We start from the raw sequence: 25,052 nt of genomic DNA on the forward strand, positions 1-25,052 counted from the left end.
TACCTCAAATTTGTGTTCGTACCCAAAAATTTTCGTACCCATTTTTTTCGTACCCCAATTTCTTTTCGTACCCAATTGTTTTTGCATACCCAAATAGTTTTTCGTATCCAATTTTTTTTTCTTCCCTAAATTTTGTTTCGTACCCAAATATTTGTTCGTACCCAAATTCCCCCGTACCCTTATTTTTTGTTCGTACCCAACATTTTTCGTACCCATTTTTTTCGTACCCACTTTTTTTCGAACCAAAATTGTTTTTATACCCCAATTTTGTACCCAAATTTGTTTGTACCCAACTTTTTTGTTCGTACGCAATTTTTTTCGTACCTACATTTTTTAACCTACCCAACTTTTTTTTCGTACCCAATATGTGTTTTGGCATTTTTTCGTACCCAAAATTTTCGTACCCAAATTTAGTTTCGTACCCAACATTTTCTTACCCACATACACAATTGTGGTGATGTAGATAAACTTAAACTGATGCTTTTATATCCATCCTCTTAAAAACATCGTCACACCAGTACTTTCAGTACTTTGACTCTGATGTGTCATTCATTATCCCCACGCTCCAACTCTAGCACTAGAACCTTGAAAATTAAACACATGGTAGCTATGAGCCTATGTGCGACAGTGCACTATTTGGAATTTTGATCTGACCCCTGGGTCAAAAGTTATGGGGGTTAGGATGGGGCAGGGGCAGCGATTTGCACTCATTTGTTTAGGTTATTTTACATAAACTTCTTCATTTCTACACCGATTTACTTCTTATTGATACTTAAATTCGCTTATGACAATACGGTCTATCTAAACAATGCATGGCCCCATTACCAACCGTGGGGCGCCTCGACCACATAGACCTCGCCCAACCAAAATTTAGTTTTAACATTACTTCTTCATTTATTCACCAATTGAATTCAAATAATTACTGAACATCTCTTATGACAACACGGTCTATCTCGACCATACATGTCCACATTACCCATCCCTGGGCCCCACCAACATAGGCCTTGCCCACCCAAAATTGCCTTCTAATATAACATCTATGCGGCGCCATTTCTAGTTTAAGTGTGAGCTGGAACATGGACCGGATAAACATTACAACCCGTTCCCTAAATGAATAACACGTGTGCTGTAATAGTGTTGATACATACGTTTATAAACGAATAAATCGAATTGTGTAACAGAATATTAATCTTAAGCTTACACTTTACCTCGAAATGTTTAATAGACCTTGAATAAAATCTTTTCTTTATTCGACATGTTAAACCATACATTCCTTAAAGATTTATAATCATACTATAAGATTTATAAATTCTTGAACATATATTGTGAGTTAGTCCTTTTAATGCGGCATTTATTCCAAGCATCAGAAAAATAATATTGTATTACGAGCAGTGTATTATGCAAAAGTTTAGAACTGTTTAATCAATTGCGAGTCTGATGTTAAGAAATTGTTAAACAAATATTGTGGGTTTGACCATTAAGTGCGACATTTATTCAAAGAATCAGAAAATAAGTATTGGTTGCCGTATTATGCATATATATAAAACTGTGTAATCATTTACGATTGTGATGTTACCGTTTTGGCAGTTATCTCCTGTCCAGCCCGGGAGGCAGTCGCACGTGTACGCGTTAAGGCGGTTGTTGCACGTTGCGCCGTTTTGGCAAGGAAATGATGCACACTCGTCCACTTCTGGAAAATTGCAAAACACACCTCATTACAGAATATTGTTACTTTCCATGTGTAGTGTTTTCTAGAAACATTCTCTTGTACATCGTTGTGATCTTAGTAACAAGTGTCAGTTTCAGGACGATCCGTTCTCTACAAAATGTTTGGCAACGCAATGGTTTACATTTTATGACACAACCCTATGTGATCTTAAAAATTTACCCGTTGGCTGTAAAATCAATAGGCGTTAGTCCATTCTTGCACATTAACTATCATACCAATTTGCATGATCTACCCCTTGATATCGTTGAAATGACCTGAACACCGACCGACTGAAAAGTACTTAGCAAAGTACCACAGCTTTTTCCCATGGAGCATCTTGTTTACGCGTTCCTGTCGTGTAATTCAAAGATGGAAAGTTTGATCACGATTCGGTCTTGTGAGGTTATGAATCTTAGGTGTGAGAATACGATTTGATATCTGGAAATGACGAAGTGATAATGCGCGAATACGATACGAAATCACGAGATTAATTTCTTGACCATGCAATTTGCGTTTCGAGCTTTCGATATAAATGGGTAATAAGCCGAAAGTACGATGCAAGAACAGGAGATAACAAGTCGAGATCAAAATAGAGAACAATACACACGGACTTTTTATCCTTACCACTGCTTCCAAAAGTTTCAGATCCGTCAATGCATTGAAAATTCACTGATATAACAAAAAGTATTTCGTTCAAATGTTTGATATTTGAGTGTGATCTGGAACTTTGACCGGGTAACATTGCGGCCCGTTCCCTAAATGAATAACACTTGTGCTGTAATATTGTTTATTAAAACATTTATTAACGAAAACGAATAAATCGAATTGTGTAACAGCATATTAAACTAACACTTACAATTGACCTCGAAATGTTTTATAGACTTTGAATAAACACTTCCCTTTATCCTACGTGTTACACCAGACGTCCCTTAAAGATTTATACGTATACCATAAGATTTAGTAATCCTTGAACAAATATTATGGGTTTGCATTTTTAATGAGGCATTTATTCAAAGTATTAGAAAAAGAATATTGTGTGCCGAGCAGTGTATTATGCAACAGTTTAAAATTGTGTAATCATTTGCGATAGTGATGTTAAAAAAATGTTAAACATATATTATGGGTTTGACCTTTGTGCGACATTTATTCCATGCATCAGAAAATAAGTATTGTATGCCGAGTAAAGTATTATGCATATACATAAAACTGTGTATTCATTTGCGATTGTGATGTTACCGTTTTGGCAGTTATCTCCTGTCCAGCCCGGGAGGCAGTCGCACGTGTACACGTTAAGGCGGTTGTTGCACGTTGCGCCATTTTGGCAAGGGTATGATTCACATTCGTCCACTTCTGGAAATTTGCAAAACACACAGCATTACAGAATATTATTACTTTGCATGTTTATGTTTTTTTAGAAACATTCTCTTGTACATCGTTGTGATCTTAGTAACAGGTGTCAGTATCAGGACGATCCGTTCTCTACAAAATGTTCGGCAACGCAATGGTTTACTTTTTATGATACAACCCTATGTGATCTTAAACATTTACCCGTTGGCTGTAAAATCAATAGGCGTTAGTCCCTTCATTCACATTAACTATCATACCAATAGCTTAAATAATTTGAGTTATAAGATCCTGAGATATTATACGGAAATGTATATTTACAATTCCAGTGTAAGGGGTCGTATTTGTAAATCCGCTCGTTTTAAATGATATTCATATGTCGACTTTAAGCAGCACTTTCTTTTTCGCAGCATTCGAACCATTTGTTTTCGATTATTTTAGTTGGCACGCAGGACCTTTCGTAAAAGGAAACGAGGCCGGATTAAAGGACAGACATGGAACTTACATTTTTAAATTATCGAGTTGACTGTGACGGGATATTTCTCTAAAGTAGAGTGTATGTGAATCGAATGGTTGTCTGTGTGCATGCATTCGCAAGTGCGCATATGTGTGCGTGTTGTCCTGTTGCTTAAACAGAACTATTTTAAATTAACTATTCAAATAAAAGCTTTACTTGGATAATGAAAATCATCAAAAAGATAAGAGTACGTGCTACGTACTTCAAATTTAAGCATAAAACACTATTAATGCCCTTGGTATAAATTAATGACATTTGAAGTGTGATAAATTAAACATATTATCATCATTGTTTCATGTTTTTTTACTGGAGCTATAATGTTTACATTTATGTTTACATTTATCACTATAAAGCATTTAATAGCAAACTTCAAAACATGCCAAAATCTGTGAAAATGCCCCTTTAAGGTCAGACCTATTGACTTTGATAGGTGACCCGGCATGACGATTCCTAAGACCTGTGTGAAGTTGCAAATAAATAGCTGTAGAAGTAACTAAGGTATTTACATGTTGAATGAAAACTTTAACCCCAATTACACCTTTCCAGAAAGCCTTAAACAGATATTGCAAAGTACAAAGCAGATTAGAGTCTATTTCTTGATCGGTGAATGTTTTTTTCCCAAGAAACCGGAAGAATTTAATAACAAGACCGAGAAGTCAATATAACAAGCGTTCTGACTTACTTTAATTTTGATTGCACTCAACATGTGACTTCTAGTGTAAGTAAGGTTTTACCATTGCCTTATAAGGAAATATGCCCCTCCCCCTGGGGGCATGTCTCAGCCGAGCTATCATTACAACATATTTTCTGACCAAGATTCATGAATATTTGACCAAAAATGTAAATTCTAGAGTGTTTACAAGGTTTTACAATAGCCATAAAAGTAAAATGTTTTTCAGTGGAACCAAAACATTTTTGAACTCAGCCCAGATATCATTACAACAAATGTTCTGACCAAGTTTCATGAAGATTGGACTATAAGAAAACATGCGCGCCCCCTGATGGCCACATTTTGCAGCAGACTGGAACCATTTTCAAACTCATCGAAAATATCATTACAACAAATGTTCTGACTAAATGTAATGAAGATTTGACAATTCATGGGACTTCTAGAGTGTTAACAAGTTTTTACCATAGCCATTTGAGAAAAACTTCCTGCCCCTTGGCGGCCATGTTTTCTAACCAACCTGATCCATTTTCAAAACTCGTCCAAGATATTATAAGGACACATGTTCTGACAAAGTATCATGGACATCGGACTTAAAATGAGACTTCTAGACTGTAAAAATGTTTTACTATAGCCATATAAGGAAAATGTTACACCCCCCTGGAGGCCATGTTTTTCAACAGACCGAAACCATTTTCGAACTCATCTAATATATCATTTACTTTAATTATATTAATTAAGCAAAAAAATGTTCTGATTAAGTTTAATGAAGATTGGACAATAAATGAGACTTCTAGAGTGTTAACAAAAATTTACTATAGCCATATAAGGAAAGCGACAATCCCTAATGCTTAATAAGTATAAGTCCCAATCATAACGTATTTTTCATGTTTTTTTTAAAACATTTATACAAAAAGAAGTTATATTCACAGGACGCATTCACCCGAATGTCTTGAACATGGGCGTTAATCTATAATTGGATCCTTGTATAAAGTTATGTCTCTGACTTTCCCATTTGTGGTTGAATTTTTCAATAATGCAGCAATTTAGGTCCACATTCACCACATTACTTTAATAATCAACATCCAAAAAATATGACATCAACATGAAACCCGGTTTTCAACGCTTTAGTTAATACTTTGATTGAGATAAATATGCAATTCCAGCTAGTATGAATGAAAGATACGAACACATACAATGTCTAAACAATAATACATATAACCCAAGCTATTGAGCGGAAAAGTTGTTGTTTTTTTAATATTGACCTTGATTTTTATCCGACTGGCCAAAATAAACTCCCATGACAGGCCCGCACATTAAGATTTTATTTTTGGATTTATTTCACATAATTTAAATGCAAAACCTGCATCTAAACGAAAGTTATTCGGCGCAACCGATTTTGATTTTTTTAGGAATACAATATACAATCCAAAATTAGTCCTCTAGCAAGAGTGCTATACCAAGATTGGTTAATGGATGATAGCCTACAAAAAGCTGTGTGCTGTTTTTGAAATGTATAATTTAAGTAAATCAATTTAACCTAGACCAATCTGGCCCAATGCAGTCCCAAGTTAAGAATTCATACAAAATACCTGCAAAAAAAAGTTTGGTAAAATATCTCCATTCAAACTCATTTTATTGATCGAGAACATATTTTCTACATGCCAAAGTACAATGCCAATGAAGATCCCCACACAAGCTTGCTATGTCCAACGTTTCATTAAGCTTTGTCAATTCAAATGAAAGGAATGGATTTGTAAGTCTAATTATGATAATAGACTCAGCTACAACAGACTTCACATTTACCCCTCGATCACTGTGATATAAGTCGTCCTCTTACATTCGACGCAGTATGCCAGCGTGGCACAGTTGCTTAATTCCCTCACATGTACCCATTTAAACTCCTTGGTGGAGAGGAGCAAGGGTGGGATTATTATTTTTCTCAGGAAAATTCCTAAGCGGGATTCGAACAAGAGCCTTCCAATTCATAGACTAGCATCGTACCACTACACCACGGTCACACCTAACTAAAACTATTAACCGACAAACCGAACTCTGATAACTTGGTTTCAACTTCGTTTTGCACCTTGTAACTACGAAAACAATAAATAAACTGGAAACTAAAATTCTAGTTTTGCATATATTTTTTTATTTTCCAAATTTTAAGGGATGAGATTACAATATATCAGTAAAACTGAAACATAGTTATCTTCAGTAAATCGGGCCACCAAATTGATAATCAAAATGCCATTCTCGGCACACACTTTGCTAAGCAGAGGCGCCTTGTAACCGTTATTCTAACCTATAACAGATATGACATAAAAGCAGACTTCCCTTCTCAAAAGCTAAAAATATGTCTGACATTGAGTCCATCAAACTGTGTACACAAATTCATGTAAACGCTAGCGCATTTTGGCGATTTCATAATAATTATGTATTTGTATTCGATGTTAACACCAAATAGGAAAAAGTATACATTGTTCAATTATTTTTTTTAATAAATTTAGAAAAATATACATATTTAAATACTTTCCTTAAACAATCTGACTATATGAACAGTAAAATAATGTTTTTTTTTTAATTTTAATGGTCATGTAACATCGTTATGCATTGTCGCTTAAGAGTGACGTCAAACTGTTACACCTTTTGGATTTATCTCCAACATGAGCCATAGGAAATTTAAAATTGTGAAAAACAAAAAAAAATAGCGGAACTGCATAATAACAGTGTCGACAGAGGAGCTTTAATCGAGCACAGAGTGTTATACGATGGACCCACGTCAGCAACACAGTAGTACAGTATTAAGTTGTTGATCGAGGCATTAGTCGAGGTAAATAGTATATTCTTTCGGTGAATGAAACATAATATGATATGCCCAACTGATCAATACGTGTTTTACTGTATGATCATGGTATATACAACATGAATACATCTGACATAAATAAATTGTCCGGTATTCGTGTGCACTTTATAGGCGTATATACATTGGATCGAATCATATTTTAATGTAATGCTTTACTGAGCATGTATAATTCCGATCGACTTTTAAAAATACAAACGTATCTTCAACATTAAATCAAGCGCTATCCGAATGCACATTAAATTTATACACATTTCTTTAACAATTCTATTTTCTCGTAACCTAACCCACTTCTGAAAAATTATTGAAATATTTACTTGAAGGCTTAAACATGCATTTACTTAAATAAACTTATTTATCTGAAATTTTAAATATTATAGGTAACTTAGTGTTCATTTTTGCAACACGACTGAAATTTTTTTTAATCACAAAGTACCAATGCTTTTGATTGTTTGACGAGGGTCTGTATGGATTGATTGACGATGGTCTTTAATCTTATGTTTGATCATAAAACCTCAATCAGCTATTTAACAGAAGTGTTATGAGACAAACATACTTAAAGAAATATGTTTAACCATTTTATATGTTTTTGGTTTATCAGACTCCCCGTAGATAAACAAGTGCAATCTTTGCGTATGACAGGCTTTAAAAAATTTACTTGGATTGTATAATAAAGGTCAAAGCACACGTTCTCTGTTATAACTCAGTTCAAGTCGATTTACTTATAAAAACTGTGTCAGGAAATAATAAAATTATTATCAAATATATGATATTATTGAACAAATTTTGAGAAAGTAAATAATTCGTTGAAATTCCGATTGCAAATAGTAATTATTGCTGGAGAACAATGTAGTTAATACTGAAATATTATAATACAATTGGTCGATAACATGAATAACAACAGTTAATGTAGAAAATAAGACGAAATTTACTAAAATGCCAAACTCTGAAGTGCGCAAAATAACCGGGCGCCCAGGATTACCATATATGACTGTATTTAATCGGTAACGTACGGTGACGTAAATGCGGTGCAGATGCGTCCATCAAATTGCACATTGATTATTGTGGCAACAATCATCAAGATGGAAGCATATTATATCATCGAGTCATTATATAGAGTAGCAGCTACCTCAAAATGTGCATGGATTGCATGTTGTTGCCATTTAACACATATTTAATGCATGTGTTTGCATATTTATATCTTATTAAAAAATGCTCCGAAACTTTTTTGTAACTTTGGTTTAATGTATGTCTTTTTACAATGAAACTGACTTTAAAAGTGTCCAGGTTTCCGTAATTTTTAAATCGATGTTGTAATTGCATTGACTTAATTAAGCAAGCGTGTTTTGGTAAGTATACGGTGACCTGTGCAAAACATGATAACAATTTAGACTGTGCTTGAGATTTCCGTTTATCCGCTTAAATCCAAAATCAATACCGAAATCACTGTACAAAATATATGTGTTCATACATATCTTTCCAAATGTCAATATCTAAAGAGGTCAACATGTCGCCAGTTTTCTAGAGTGTTATATGCTGATGCTTCCTCATGATATTAACAAATATAAGATAGTTGTGTTATGCTCGTTTCTCTGGTTTATATTTTACAGTGATTTAAAACTTACTTTCATTACACGCCATTCCTCTCCATTCGTCTTTACAGCCACCATTCCCACATGCACCAGTTACACCGTCACATGGGCCCACACGGCAATGGCATTGCTTGGAACAATTAACGCTGTACCTTCCAAATGGGCAGTCTGGAAATAACAATGTGAACATTCTTTTTGGTAAAATGAATGGCTTTCCTTTTGGTTTGGTACTAACATATAATAAAAATAACTAGTTTTACTTTAATTCAAATTCGTGTTTCCGATAACGTTCAATGAATCAAAGCGAGTGTGCACGATTTTGTCAAATATTTATGAATTTATATAAAATGTGCAAAAAACTTATTATACATATATTTCAATATAAATTAAAATAAAGTTCTGAAGAAAATAAGTAAATAAAATGAGAAATAAGCCAGATATTTAATTCTGAAATCGAAAATGTATTTACATTCGAATTCGAGAGCATGTATATCATGCAATGTACGATGTGAATCTAAATTTAGTTTAACGGATCATTTTAATTTCCTGCAACGATATATATTCATACGACACACGCACACGAACTCCGATCCTAATAAAAAGACGAATGCTTCGGTTATTGAAGGCACATATGTACGAAATATCTTTGTCACAATCGGGTCGGGGCGCTAATTTGTCTTTGCTGCATTCTATGAAATTCGTCTTCAATGAATACATTGGCTTGCCTATTTTGTATTATTGTAACATATTTTTATCAATATATTACAATTTAACATATATAAAAAATCTTGCATATTCGCTTTAAATTATAAATAATCAAGTAGTGATCCGTCTATAACCATGCTTTTAGAAACACTTAATAGGCGTATTTACATTGTATCGAAATCATATTATAAAGTAATGCTTTAATGACCATATATAATTCCAATCAACTTTTAAAAATACATGTACAAACGTATCTCCAACAATATATCAAGCGCTTTCCGAATGCATATTAAATTGATACACATTTCTTTAACAATTCTATTGTCTCGAAACCTAACGCACTTTTGAAAAAAAAAATTTACTTGAAGGCTGTAAAATTCGTTTACTGAAATAAACTTATTTATCTGAAATATAAAATATTGTAAGTAACTTAGTGTTTATTTTTGCATCACGACAGAATTCTTTAATCACAAAAAAAACAATGCTTGCGATTGTTTGACGATGGCCTGTATGGATTGATTGACGATGGTCTTTAATGTTTTGTTTGAGCATTAAACCTCAATCAGCTATTTAACAGAAGTGTTATTAGACGAACATACTCAAAGAAATATGTTTAACCATTTTATATGTTTCTGGTTTATCAGACTCCCCGTAGATAACAAGTGCGATCTTTGCGTATGACAGGCTTTACAAAAATTACTTGGATTTTGATGGTTAAAGGTCAAAGCACACGTTTTCTGTTTATAACTCAGTTCAAGTCGATTAACTAATAGTAACTGTGTCAGGAAATAACAAAATTTTATCAAATACAGTATATGATATTATTTTTAAAATTCTGACAAAGTGAATAATTCGTTGAAATTCCGATTGCAAATAGTAATTATTGCTGAAGAACAATGTAGATAATACTGGAATATAATAATAAAATTTGTCGATAACATGAATAACAACAGTACATGTAGAAAATAAGACGAATTTTACTAACATGCAAAACTGTGAAGCGCGCAAAGTAACCGGGCGCCCAAGATTACCGTATATGACTGTATTTAATCGGTTACGTACGGTGACGTACGGTGCAGCTGCGTCCATCAATATGCACATTGATTATTGCGGCAACAATCATCAAGATGGAATCAGATTATATAGTCAAGTCATCATATAGGGGAGCAGCTACCCCAAAATGTGCATGGATGGAATGTTATTGCAATTTAATACATAGTCGTATGCATGTGTGAACATCCCGTTTGCATATTTATATCTTATAAGACAAATGCTCCGAAACGTTTTTGTAACTTTGGTTTCAAGGGGCCGTTTAACAGATTTTGGCATGTATTGAAGCTAGTATTTAAATGCTTAATATTGATAAATTTAAACATTTGATCTAAAAATCTTCAGTAAAAAAACAATAATACAATTTAAAAAAAGGAAAAAAAGTAACCCTCAACATGGCTCGAACCACTGACCCCTGGAGTCCAGGAGTAAAAAGCCTCCCGCCTAGACCAGTCGACCATAAATGTTCATTTATGTTTGTTTTTTTTACCTATATAAGCAATCCTCGTAGTATCCCAAAATATAAGGACAACAACAGAACTTTCCGAGTTATTCAATCGTTTCGCGTCGCACAACGCTTTATAATTTTCAGGTTTTCAAATCGTCAAAAGATGCGTATGATGGATATTTAAGAGCATGGTAATTGGTCAGTATTAATATTTCCTCAAAAATATCATAACTAAAACGAAATTTTTCGAATCTGAAACACATTTCTTAATTGTGTCAATTTACCAAAAAGTTAAACGGCCCTTTTAATTTATGTCTTTTTACAATAAAAAGGACTTCAAAAGTGTCCAGTTTTGCGTTATGTTTAGATCGTTGTTTTTTTTGCTTTGACTTCATTAAGCAAGCGTGTTTTGGTAAGTATACGGTGTGTTCTGTGTAAAAACATGATAACACTGTACATGAGATTTCCGTTTATCCGGTTAAGGTAGCGCAAACGTAATGGGCACCTATCCAAATATAATCTAGCCTATTATTTTCTTAATCAGCATTATTTCACTGAACTACATGCAAATTTTTAGGGAGTCTTTCCATGCTTAAAACATATACTGATCTTTTTAAAAACACCCCCACTCTCGGCTTTTTTCCAGTTTGTGTGCACCCCTAGGGTATATGAAAGTTCCATAATTCATCCAGATTTCCAAATATAGGCATGCAGTTGATGTGTACAGATGCAGTAAAGGTGTTTAAAGTTTGAACAAGATGAAAAAAGTTTTCTTTTTCAGTAATTCATTTTTTATAACTTGTTATCTATGGAAGAGCGCCATGAAATGTAAGTGGTTTTAGTCAAGTAGAAATTGGGTTGGTTAAAAACAATGTGTCATAAAATTCAAAATAGTATCTTTTAATTAATATTTTGAACTTAGTTTTGATAGATACACTATAAACAGTACACTTACCAAGAAATGGACAGATTTACCGTTTACTTTTTGAAATAAAAATACAAATGCAACATGCATGGTTCGTATTTTCAGCAGTAAATCACCCAATTAAGCCATAACGTTGTTTTAATTTTAAAAATTGAAGAATGTACATAAACATTGCAACATATTTCACTATAAACATAGCTTATATGCCATATTAAATCAAATTACGATAGGAAAGAAATAAAACGCGTCGCAAAAAAGTATACGTCGTCGGCAAGATTTGAACATGCGCGGGAATATCCCAAAAGATTTCTAGTCTATCGGCTTAACCACTAGGCTACGGCACCTATATTAGGCTCTTCAATCTTTGAAGAAATCGCGGGAAATCATTAGGGGTGCGCTACCTTAAATCCAAATCAATACCGAAATCACTGTACAAAATATATGTGTTCATACATATCTTTCCAAATGTTAGAATCTAAAGAGGTCAACATGTCGCCAGTTTTCTAGAGTGTTATATTCTGACGCTACCTTATGATATTTACAAATATTAGTTATTAGTGTTATGCTCGTTTATTTGGTTTTTATTTTATAGCGATTGAAAACTCACTTTCATTACACGCTATTCCTGTCCATCCGTCTTTACAGCCACCATTTCCACATGCACCAGTAACACCGTCGCATGGGCCCAAACGGCAAGGGCATTGCTTGGAACAGTTAACGCTGTAACTTCCAAGTGGGCAGTCTGGAAAAAAAACATGAGAACATTCTTTGTGGTAAAATGAATGGCTTACCTCTTGTTTTGGTACAAACATATAATAAAAATAACTAGTTTTACGTTAATTCAAATTCGTGTTTCTGATAACTTTCCATGAAATAAAGTGAGTATGCACGATTTTGTCACATATTAATGAATTTATATAAAACGTGTAAAAACTTATTAATCATTTATTTCAATATAGATTAAAATAAAAGTTAAGAAGCACATCTGTCGAAAATTGAAAAAATCCAGATATTTAATTCTGAAATCGAAAATGTTTGTACAGTCGAATTCGCCAGCATGTATATCATGCATGTACGATGTGAATCTAAATTTAGTCTTACAGATCATTTTAATTTCCAGCAACGATATCTATTCATACGACACGAACACTAACTCCGATCCGAATAAAAAGACGAATGCGGTTATTGTAGTCAAATATGAACGAAATGGTAAAGTGCTAGTGTTAAACAAAACAATTTCATACAACGAGTACGTTAAACTTGATCGTGCATTCATCAGTTTTGATTGGATTATAATAGCTAAGGATCTTCTTACATAAAAACCAAAGTACTTAGTTATTGGAAACACATAATAAATTGAGTAAACTGCTGATGGAGAATCAGTTAAGTTTTGATTGTTATATAATAAGGATGATTGAATCGCATTATACATGGGTTTGTGTATTTAAAAGGGCCTTTTCACAGATTTTGGCATATTTTTAAGTTTGTCATTAAATGCTTCATATTGATAAATGTAAACATTAGATCTTAAAACCTCCAGTAAAAAATCATGAATAAAATTTAAAAAAGGAAAAAAAAGGAGCCAGCATCAGGGCTCGAACCAGTGACCCCCGGAGTCCTGGAGTTAGTCTGAAGTAAAAACTCATTAGCCCTCTCGGCTATTCCGCCGGAGATACACAGTTTATGTATTTTATACCTTATAAAAGCAATCTTTGTAGTTTCGTAAATTTAGACGACAACAACAAAACTCTCCAAATTATTCAATCGTTTTGCGTTGCAACGCTTTATAAATTTTAGGTTTTCAAATCGTCAAAAGATACATATAATGGCTATATTGGACTTTGGTAAATGTTCAGTAATACTGTTTCCTCACAAATATCATAACTAAAACGAAAATTTGCGAATCTGAAACAACTTTTTTCAATTTTGTCAATTTACCAAACCGTGAATAGATCCCTTTAAATATAACATCTTACGTGTATCACATAAACGTGTTGTCTGATAACCAGGCTCACACGCTCCAGGACACTCTCCAGTCCGCTTATCACATAGTGTGTTTCCCTGGCAACGACCGCATTGGCGATTGCAGTCTTCGCCCCACCTTCCATTTAAGCACACTGCAAACAAATTTCATACCAAATAGATTACATATATGAATCATTCAAATGTTATGCAGTAAAACATATATTTTATTCATTAATTATGTACTATTATTCAACAAAAAACACGATTTATTTTGGGATAAAAAGCTTACGTTTCGAAATGCACGCGACTCTGCAAACTTGTACGTGAAAGTTATTCAAATTTGGATATGTTCGTGTTCTAAATTAGTTCGCAACAGACTTTATACGTGTACCAATACTTACATACTTACACACATACATTTAACAAAATCTATTCGCGGACTTCCTTTTTTATAAAACATCTGAACTACTTAAATATCTATTGTTATCTATTGTAGCTTATTGTCTACAAAAATGGAATTTGATTAAACCTAAAATTACATCTGGATAATTTTACATATTGGTTGTTACAAAACTATGATTGCATAAATGGTCTGCAATACTCTTCGTTAAAACAAAGTGTTAAAGGAAACTATTTCATACAACAGGTACATTCCACTAGGTCGTGCATTCGCAAACATTGAATGGATGCTAATATCTAAGGATCTTCGAATAAAAAATCCCAATTGCTAAGTAATTATAAACAAATATAAATTGAGTCATTTATTTACGTATAATAAGTTATGTTTTGGTTGATATAAAATAATGATGCTTTTATTACACTGTACATGGATTAGTGTATTTAAAAATAACATCATACGTGTATCACAGAAACGTGTTGTCTGATAACCAGGCTCACACGTCCCAGGACACTCTCCAGTCCGCGGATTACATATTCCGGGTCTCTGGCAACGACCGCATTGTCGATTGCATCCATCGCCCCAGTTTCCGTTTAAGCACGCTACAAGCAAATTACACATAACACAAATTTACATATATGAACATTCAGATACTATGCAGTCAATTTTTAATCTTAATACAATCATTTTCACCAGCTTCCATTTAAGAACGCTGCAAGCAAATTACATACTACGTAGATTTACTTCTATGAGCCATTCAGATGCTATGCAGTGAAGCATGTCTCTTTATACACAAATGGTGAAGTATAATACAACAAACAAGATAACACAATTATTTCATGTTCAAAGAGCTTTAGATCCGAATACAAGCAAATCTTCAAATTTAAACATAACTATAATTTTCAATTAAATGTGTTGGTTCACCCTTGGTTAGGCGCGCAAATAACACGTGCAACGCATCTTTTATACTGATAAAAGTATGTTTTAGCCAATAAATCAAATCGCATTATTACTGTTTTATAAAACATCTTAAATACTGAAATATTTAATACCAAGTAAAGTAGCTATGTGTCTACAAACTTTAAATTGGAAAAACAACAAACAGTTTAGCTAAATTATCTTACATTTTTATTGTTACATACAAACATTGCGTAAATGGCGAGAAGATGTTCTTACTCAATACACAGTGTTAAAGAAAATAATATCATACAACGAGTACGTTTCACTAGATCGTGCATTCATCAGTTTTGATTGGATTTTAATAGCTAACGTACATAAAAACCAAATATACTTAGAAATTGGAAACACATAATAAATTGAAAAAACTGATGATGGAGAATCAGTTAAGTTTTGATTGTTATAAAATAAGGATGATTGTATCGCATTATACATGGGTTTGTGTATTTAAATATAACATCTTACGTGTATCACATAAACGTGTTGTCTGATAACCAGGCTCACACGCTCCAGGACACTCTCCAGTCCGCTTATCACATAGTGTGTTTCCCTGGCAACGACCGCATACACGATTGCAGTCTTCGCCCCACCTTCCATTTAAGCACGCTGCAAGCAAAGTACATACTAAATAGATTACATCTATGAACCATTCAAATCTGATGCAGAAATACATATATTTTATACAATTATTATGGAGTTTTATTTAACAAAGAACACGATTTAATTTGGGATAAAAAGTTTACGTTTCGAAATACACGCGGATCTGCATACATTTACTTGAAAGTAATTCCAAATCGGATGTGTTCATGTTCTTAATTATTTCGCAACATACACGTGTACCAATATTTACATACTTACACACATATACTTATTAGAATCTATTCCTTTTTGTAAAACATCTCAACTACTTAAATATATATTGCCAAAAATCTAAAAAAGCTTAGTGTCAACAGGAAAAAGGAATTTGATTTAAAAAAACTTACAGATCATCTGCATTACATATTGTTTGTACCAAAACTATGGTTGCGTAAATGGTCTGCAATACTGTTCTTCAAAACACAGTGTTAAAGAAATTATAATTTAACACATACAAAAATCGTGGATACTCGCTTTAAATTATAAATAATCAAGTAGTGATCCAACTTAAACCTTGTTTTCAGAAACAGTTTTACTGCAATAAATGGCATTGCGGTTTCAGTGAAAGGCCATGCATATAAATAGAGAATAAGTGGGTTCCGTTTTCTAGTTTAATATTCCTTTTTTCAAGCGCATCGTAAAAAAATCAAAAACAAAAAGATTGATTAATAAATTAACGAATACGGAAAAAAGAACTAGTTCCGTGTTCCTTATTCAAACGAATTAGCAATTGTTTGTTTGTACGTAAATCATCAAATGATACCAAAATAATATGAAAGATGCATCGAATTACAAATTAAAGTGGATGTCAAGCAATTCAAATACGTTTAGTTTATGTATAACGATAAATTGTGTTAATGTATTGTTGTTTTTTAAATAATAATTGCATTACACTTTGCGGGGTGTTAATTTAGCAAGGGGTGTTAATTTATGATCACACACTTCATTTTATCGCGGTTGAAAAAAGTCTGTGATCCATTTGTCCAAAACAAATATGCGTATAATAATAAGTTAATAAAAATGGACAAAAATGTACTTTATATTGATGAAAATCATTGTTTATGTGTAGTTTGTATTTAAAAATATATATTGAAAAATATTTCGATCAAATATTTGTAAAATTATAACCAGTTTTTGCGAATGAATGCGGAATAATAACCTGTTAAGCTAACTTCAGCGTAGGGCTGGTCATCATCGAGACCAGGAACCTTTTGTATGTCATGACGACCCCTTAGGGCATATCAAGGTTCAAGATTGCCGGATTAACCATTTGCCAGAATAAACGAGAACACGCGTTTTCAGACAATTAAATGTATGAAGAAAACACAATATTTGAGTGCGTTTGAGAACAGATTTATTATTCAAACATAAATTAAAATATAGTCATTTTAATAAAACTTTTCAGTTTAATAGAGGAATCTTAGCGACCTTTCTGGTACTTAAATTATGATCATAGACATCTTACATATCGAGGCTTTATATTCTTGTTATTAACTATGTTCAATGTAAGATTGCCTTGTTTTTATCTCGGCAGCAGTTCTTGAAGTTTTATCTGACCCTAACCAGTTGCCAAGACAATGCGATAACTAAATACTACACATGTTTTGTAAAGGTCGCTCTGTTTTCATACGTAAACAATTACGAAGGGATATGATTAAATGCAAAGCGAGTTCAACTCGTAACCATAAAGAAAAGACCTCGCAAGAAGCAACTGGCCATTATAGAATGCAAATTTCATACTAGCTTCAAAAGCGTGTATTCGTCTTTGATTATTTACGTGTATCTTTGAAGTTTTATCTGACCCTAACCTTCAGCAAAGACAACATGATAGCTGAATATTAGGCATTTTCAAATATTTCATTTCGTCCTCAAACATAAACAATTACTAAGGGATATGATTAAGATGCATAGCGATTTGAAAACGTAATCATAATGGCACGACTGCACCGGAAGCAGTGGTTCAAGTGCCTCTGATAGACTGAAACGCTTATTCATAAATAACTAGATAAGTGACGTAACAAGCAATATCGTAATCGCGATAACTTGCGATTGTGAATTCTGACTCAAACAACGCGTTATGTATTCATAGTTTGATTAGTAGTAAAAGTAGTAGTCGTAATAGTGGTAGTAGTAGTAGTGGTAGAAGTAGTAGTTGTAGTAGTAGTAGTAGTAGTAGTAGTAGTAGTAGTAGTAGTAGTAGAAGTAGAAGTAGTAGTAGTAGTAGTAGAAGAGGAAGTAGTAGTAGTAGTAGTAGGAGGAGGAGGAGTAGTAGTAGTAGAAGTAGTAGAAGTAGTAGTAGTAGTAGTAGTAGTAGTAGTAGTAGTAGTAGTAGTAGTAGTAGTAGTAGAAGTAGTAGTAGTAGTAGTAGTAGTAGTAGTAATAGTATTGGTATTATTATTTTTTATTGAATTTAATGTCTTTAATTTCTTTTAAAAAATAATTAATTTGCGAATATAATTTGTTTCCATGACCACAGTGTGCCGACTCTTTGTAACCATCTGTGTACCCTTATTTGCACACGCCATTGGTTTTGTTGCATTCTTTTATTATTACAAACACTGCATTTATTTATGCAGTTTGGTCACCAAATTCCATCGTCGCATGCTACCAAATTGAGTTTTAAATGACGTTTTCAGCAGACTATTCCAAATATGTGCATATAAGTTCCATGCGGGTTTCTATGAGGGTAAAATTTGGCTCCCGATATGCGACACATCTCCGGAAGTGCAACACGATTTGTATGGGTCACAGATTGACTTCACACGTGTCAATGGTTGGCAACCGAGAAAGTACCTTTCTTTGATACCTATATATATACAGTAATCGGATTAACGTCGCACATCGTACGTGAACACAAAAGCTCACCATGATCTGGTGTGATAATAATTAAAACAATCTATTCAAAATTTGAATTAGGCAACAATAATATGAGAGCGCTGGACTTTTTTCCGCTTTGAAATACAATGTACATTTATTGTCAGTCACCTGATATAATGACTACAAAAGAATATTTCAAGCTGAACGCATTGAGTGATTATATACTTAATATAAACTTAAAGCTGATGGATACATTAAAACCAGTAATGTGACCATGCCAAGAAAGTAGATTATGAACGTTCTAATTTAGCTAAAAGTTGTATTTACTTTGCAAGCAAACTGGAGTTATTAAGTTGAAACTATTTTTCAAATTTAAATAGCTATAATCTTGACCCAAATTGTCTAAAATACAAATCCATTATATGTCTGCATGTACAGAATTCTTAAACAAATTACATCACAAAAATTTCATTCAACCTTTAGTTTTCGAGCAGAAACTCTTGTTGCAATATACAGTGACATTGATTCAACTGTTCACGAACGCAATACAATCCTTGGTGTGCATGTAACCTACATACACACACAATTTCAGCGTTTTATCTCTTTACATTGATTTTGACCCCAAATGCATCCATATAAAAGGTCTACATGTCAGCTAGAGATAGAAAATTCTTGCGCGTAACGTTTACCTGAATTTCTTAAGTACAAACAGTAAAATAATTCTGATACTTTTAAGGTCAGACCTGTTGGCTTTATTAGAAGACCCGACATGAGGATTCCTTAGACCTGTGTGAAGTTGCAAATAAATAGCTGTAGAAGTAACAGAGGTATTTATTTGTTGCATGCACACATTAACCTAAATAACTCCTTGCCAGAAAACCGTAAACGGACATTTTAAAGTACAAAGCAGATTAAAGTTTTAGGTCTTGATCGGTGAATGTTCATAAGGATACTGAACACATATGTTTTTTTTAAATATACGTAGTAGATATGGAGATGTTTCATGTTGATCTTAAACAAAGTTTTAACTGCAAAAAGTGAAAAATTGGGCTAAATTGCAAATCATAGTTATGGAACTTATTTAGTGACCTCACACAATGACTCCGAACATAATCGTGATGAATACCTGTAGTTGAAATAGTGCTATGGAGATATTGCACGTTAAACTTAACGAGTGCGTTAAGCGAACACTGCTAGTCCTCTTCAAACACAAAAGGACCATGGGCCCTAAGGCGCTGACCTGAGATCAAAAGGAACTAGACTATTCTGAGAAAGTGCTAACTGATTCATTATGATTGGACCAACAAGTGACTTCAAGTGTGTAGATATGTTCGTTTATTTGACCTAGTGACGTAGTTCGAAGCTCACATGTCCCATTTTAAATCGCAGCCGATATATAATTGGGACAAATGTCCTGACCAAGTTTCATACAGATTGTCCAATAAATTTGGCTAATATAGCGTCAACAAGTTTTCATTATGCCATATAAGGAAAATTTCCCCGGCCACCGGTAGCCAAGTTTTTTCAACAAACCGGATGAATTTTAGAACTAGACCGAGAAATCAATATAACAAGCGTTCTGACTAACTTTAATGTTCATTGCACTTCTAGTTTTAGTAAGGTTTCACCATAGCCTTAAAAGGAAAAATGCCCCACCCCCTTGGTGGTTATGTCTCAGCCGAGCTATCATTACAACATATTTTCTGACCAAGATTCATAAAGATTTGACCAAAAATGTGAGTTCTAGAGTGTTAACAACATTTTATAATAGCAATATAAACAAAATGCTTCCGCGGCCATGTTTTTCATCGGACCCAAACCATTTTTTAACTCAGCCAAGATATCATTACAACAAATCATCTGACCAAGTTTTATGAAGATAGGACTGAAACTGCAACTTCTGGAGTTAAAAAACCATATAAGGAAAATGCATCGCCCCTAGGCGGGCATGATTTTCCACGGACCCAAGCTATTTTCGCCCAGATAATATTACAACAGATGTGCTGACCAAGTTTCCTGAAGATTGGACTAAAACTGTAACTTCAAGAGTGTTAACAAGGTTTGACTATAGTCATTTAAGGAAACATGCGCGTCGCCCCCCCCCCTACCCTGATGGTAAAGTTTTCAACAAACTAAAACCATTTTCAAACTCATCGATGAAATCATTACAACAAATGTTCTGACTAAATTTAATGATGATTGGACAAGTAATGGGACTTCTAGACTGTTATCAATGTTTAACCATAGCCATATGGGAAAAACTGCCAACCCCCTGGCGGCCAAGTTTTCTAACCAATCGAATTTAAATGAGACTTTTAGACTGTTTACATGGTTTAACTATTGCCATATAAGGAAAATGTCACGCCCCCTGGAGGCCATGTTTTTCAAAAGACCGAAACTATTTTCAAACTCATCCAAGACATCATTAGAAAAAATGTTCTGACAAAGTTTCATGAAGATTTGACAATAAATGAGACTTCTAGAGTGTTAACAAGGTTTTACTATAGCAATATAAGACAAGCGACTATCTCAATAATAATGTTCGTCGCTGTCGTTCTCAAACCTCGTTGCTACAAAATGCCAACTTTTCAGGAGAGAGAAAAAACTGTCTCATTTTTTTAAAACGATGTTTTAGAAATTGAAATTCTGTAAAAATACCAAACAAATGAAGCTGCAAAATACGGTATAAGCCGTAGACGCGTAAGTCATACTGATAAGTCATACTGACAGTCAGACATGGTAGCTACGATATTTTGTCACCACAGTTTTGTCATTTTTATGAGGTACGACAATTCGTCCTGATAGGAAACCTCGTAGTTGCAAATAAAAAAATTATAAAAACGTTTTTGTCAAATTTGTCCAAATGAAACGACGTTCCTATAGGTGAAATGGCGTCGCTACGACTTTTCGCCGGGAAAAAAGCCATCAATCATTCTACAACATTTCGTCACGTGGCTTTTTCAAGGGCTCTGATTGGCGTAGAGCTACGAGATATAGCACAAAACACGCGCCAGACTTCATATATCCGGAAAAGACGAAAAAAATATTTTAAAAATTTTGGAGCTACGAGGTTTGAGAACGACAGCGACGCAGTCTATTGCTAAATAAGTTTAAGTCCCAATCATAACGTATTTTCAAGATTTTTTTATGTAAACATTTAAACAAAAAGAAGTTATATTCACAGGACGCATTCACCCGCATGTCTTGAACATGGGCTTTAATCTATAATTGTATCCTTATATATACTTATAAACCTGACTTTCCCGTTACATTTTTCAATGCAGCAATTTAAATCCACAGACACAACATTACTCTATTAATCAACATCCAAAAAATATTACATGGACATGAAACGAGGTTTTCAACGCTTTAGTTATTACTTTGATTAAGATAAATATGCAATCCCAAGCTAGCATGAATGTAAGCTACCAACACATACACTAATCCATATAACCCAAGCTATTGAGCGGACAAAGTTGTTTTTTTTAGTATCAGTGACCTTAGTTTTTAACCGACTAGCCAAAATAAACTCCCCTGACAGGCCCGCACATTAAGGATTTGTTGTTTTTTTCACAGAATTTACATGCAAAACCTCCATCTAGACGAAAAATTGTCGACGCAAACGGATTTTTATTTTTAGGAATACAATATACAATCCAAATTAGGCCTCTATTCAAGATTGCTTTACCAAGATTGGTTAATGGAAACTTAAATGATAGCCTACAAAAACATGTTTGCTGTTTTTTGAAATGTATAGCTTAAGAAAAGCAATTTAACCTAGACCAATCTGGCCCAATGCAGTCCCAAGTAAATGCGATAATACGACGGGTTGACATAATAGGACTGTGTTTTGACAAGTCAACATCACATTTGAACAAGATATAACGACGGTTTGACATAAAAAGACTATATTTTGACAAGTCAGCACTAGAGTTTGACAAGATAACACGTTGGTTTGACATAGTAGAACTGTGTTTTGACAAGTCAACATCACATTTGGACAAGATAACACGACGGTTTGACAAAATAGGACTGTATTCTTACAAGTTAGCTCCAGATTTGGACAAGATAACACGACTGTTGCACATAATACGACCGTATTTTGACAAGTCAACATCACATTTGGACATCATAATACGACGGTTCGATATAATAGGACTGTATTTTGACAAGTCAGCACCAGATTTGGACAAGATAACACGACTGTTTGACGTAATAGGACTGTGTTTAGATATAAGTCAACATCACATTTGGACAAGATAACACGACGGTTTGACATAGTAGAACTGTGTTTTGACAAGTCAACATCACATTTGAACAAGATTACTGTTTGACATAAGAAGACTGAATTTTGACAAGTCAACATCACATTTGGACAAGATAACACGACTGTTTGACATAATAAGACTGTATTTATACAAGTCAGCACCACATTCAGACAAGATAACAAGACGGTTTGACATTATCTCCCTCACATGTACCCATTTATATTCCCGGATGGAGAGCAGCAAGCGTGGGATTATTTTTTTTTTCAGGAAAATTCCGTAGTCTGAGCGGGATTCAAACCACAGCCTTCCGATTCAAAGACCAGCATCGTACCACTACACCACGGTCACACCTAACTAAAACTATTGACAGACCGAAGTCTGATAACTTGGTTTCAACTTCGTTTCACACTTTGTTACTAATATACAAATAATCAATTAGAAATTAAAATTCTAGTTTTGCATATATTTTTTTTAATATTCCAAATTTTTTAGGGATGAGATTACAATTTATCAGTAAAACTAAAACATAGTTATATTTAGTTAATCGGGGACACCAAATGGATAATCAAAATGCCATTCTCGGCACACACTTTACTAAGCAGAGTCGCCTTGTAACCGTAATTCTAACAAATAACAGATATGACATAAAAGCAGACTTCCCTTCTCAAAAGCTAAAAATATGTCTGACATTGAGTCCATCAAACTGTGTACACTCATTCATGTAAACGCCAGCGCATTTTGGCGATTTCATAATAATTATGTATTTGTATTCGATGTTAACACCAAATAGGAAAAAAATATACATTGTTCTTTTTTTTTCAATAAACATAGAAAAATATGCATATTTAAATACTTACCTTTAACAATCTGATTATATGAATAGTAAAATAATGATTTTTCTTATGAGCCATAAGAAATTTAAAATTGTGAAAAAAACTGTGAAAAAACAACAAAAATAGCGGAACTGTATAATAACAGTGTCGACAGAGGGGTAATAATCGAGCACAGAGTGTTATACGATGGGCCCACGTCAGCAACACAGTAGTACAGTATTAAGTTGTTGATCGAGGCATTAGTCGAGGTAAGTATTATATTTCGGTTAATAAAACATAATATTATATGCCCAACTGATCAATACGTGTTTTACTGTATGATCATGGTATATACAACATGAATACATCTGACAAAAATAAATTCATGATCCACCTTTCTCTGATTCGAGTAATTTGTAAACAAAATAATGAATTGTCAAACCAACACATTGACAGAAAACGATTTAAATTGTTGTGTTGTGAAAGCGGTTTTTACCTCCACAAACAAACATATAATAATCGCCCAATTTATATAATTCGGAACCAGGGAAAAAACCTCACTGTCGATAATGGAATAATATATTGTCGCACGCCGACCGCTGCTTATCTTTTATAAGCTTGTCATTAAAGCGCATCGATGAAATTCCGTTTATTTGAAGATCATTAAATAAAAGGAATTAGATAAAATTGCAGTTGTCTATCAACTTTTCTAATTGATGTATTATAATTTTAAAATAAAGTTTAACATATTTCATCAAGAATAATATGAAGTAAAAGAAGTTTCTTAATACAACAATGTACACTGATATTGTATTCATGTTACTTTTCGTCATTGCCTAGCAAGAATACGCTTTACTTAAATTTACTAATGACCGAAACGTACAACATGTATATACAGTAAATTATGGGGTCCAAGAAGTTCATGGAACCGATAACAGCAACCTTCCAGCATTGTTCTTATCGAATGCCATTTAAAATACTTTTTCATATTGAAAGAAACCTCTTTGTTTTACGGTCGTTTAATGTATTTTATATTGCAGTTTTCCGGGTAAATACATAAACCGCATTTGACATTTTCACATTTATAAATGTTTACTTGAAAATACATGTAGTTTTTCTACACACTGTTATATTTGTGTAACTGCTCTTTATGAATTGGATTGTGAAGGTGGTGACATATTAAGAAGATGATATGGCCTATCTCCTTTAAGTATTTTGACTGAATATTATGAAATACAACATCTTACCTTTATCACATAATGGCGAGTTCATGTAGCCAGGCTCACATCCCCCATCACAATGTCCAGTTCTTGAATCACACGGTACGCCTCCCGCACAACGACCACACTTTTTACTGCAACCTTCGCCCCAATGGGTATCGTTG

At 33.6% G+C, this 25,052-nt stretch overlaps 1 protein-coding gene across 1 annotated transcript; it reads right to left on the reverse strand.

Moving 5' to 3' along the window:
• Positions 1 to 2,401: 2,401 nt before the first annotated feature.
• LOC127878388 (multiple epidermal growth factor-like domains protein 11) lies at positions 2,402 to 25,052 on the reverse strand. Its single transcript, XM_052424913.1, has 8 exons — positions 24,916 to 25,052; positions 15,601 to 15,741; positions 14,640 to 14,780; positions 13,793 to 13,933; positions 12,424 to 12,558; positions 8,722 to 8,856; positions 2,945 to 3,058; positions 2,402 to 2,463 (listed from the first exon to the last, which is right to left on the reverse strand). The coding sequence occupies exons 1-8, from the start codon at positions 24,938 to 24,940 to the stop codon at positions 2,402 to 2,404; spliced, it is 894 nt and encodes a 297-aa protein (XP_052280873.1). The 5' UTR covers positions 24,941 to 25,052.

Source organism: Dreissena polymorpha, chromosome 4 (assembly GCF_020536995.1).
Source record: "Dreissena polymorpha isolate Duluth1 chromosome 4, UMN_Dpol_1.0, whole genome shotgun sequence".
Taxonomy (NCBI): Eukaryota; Metazoa; Mollusca; class Bivalvia; order Myida; family Dreissenidae; genus Dreissena; species Dreissena polymorpha.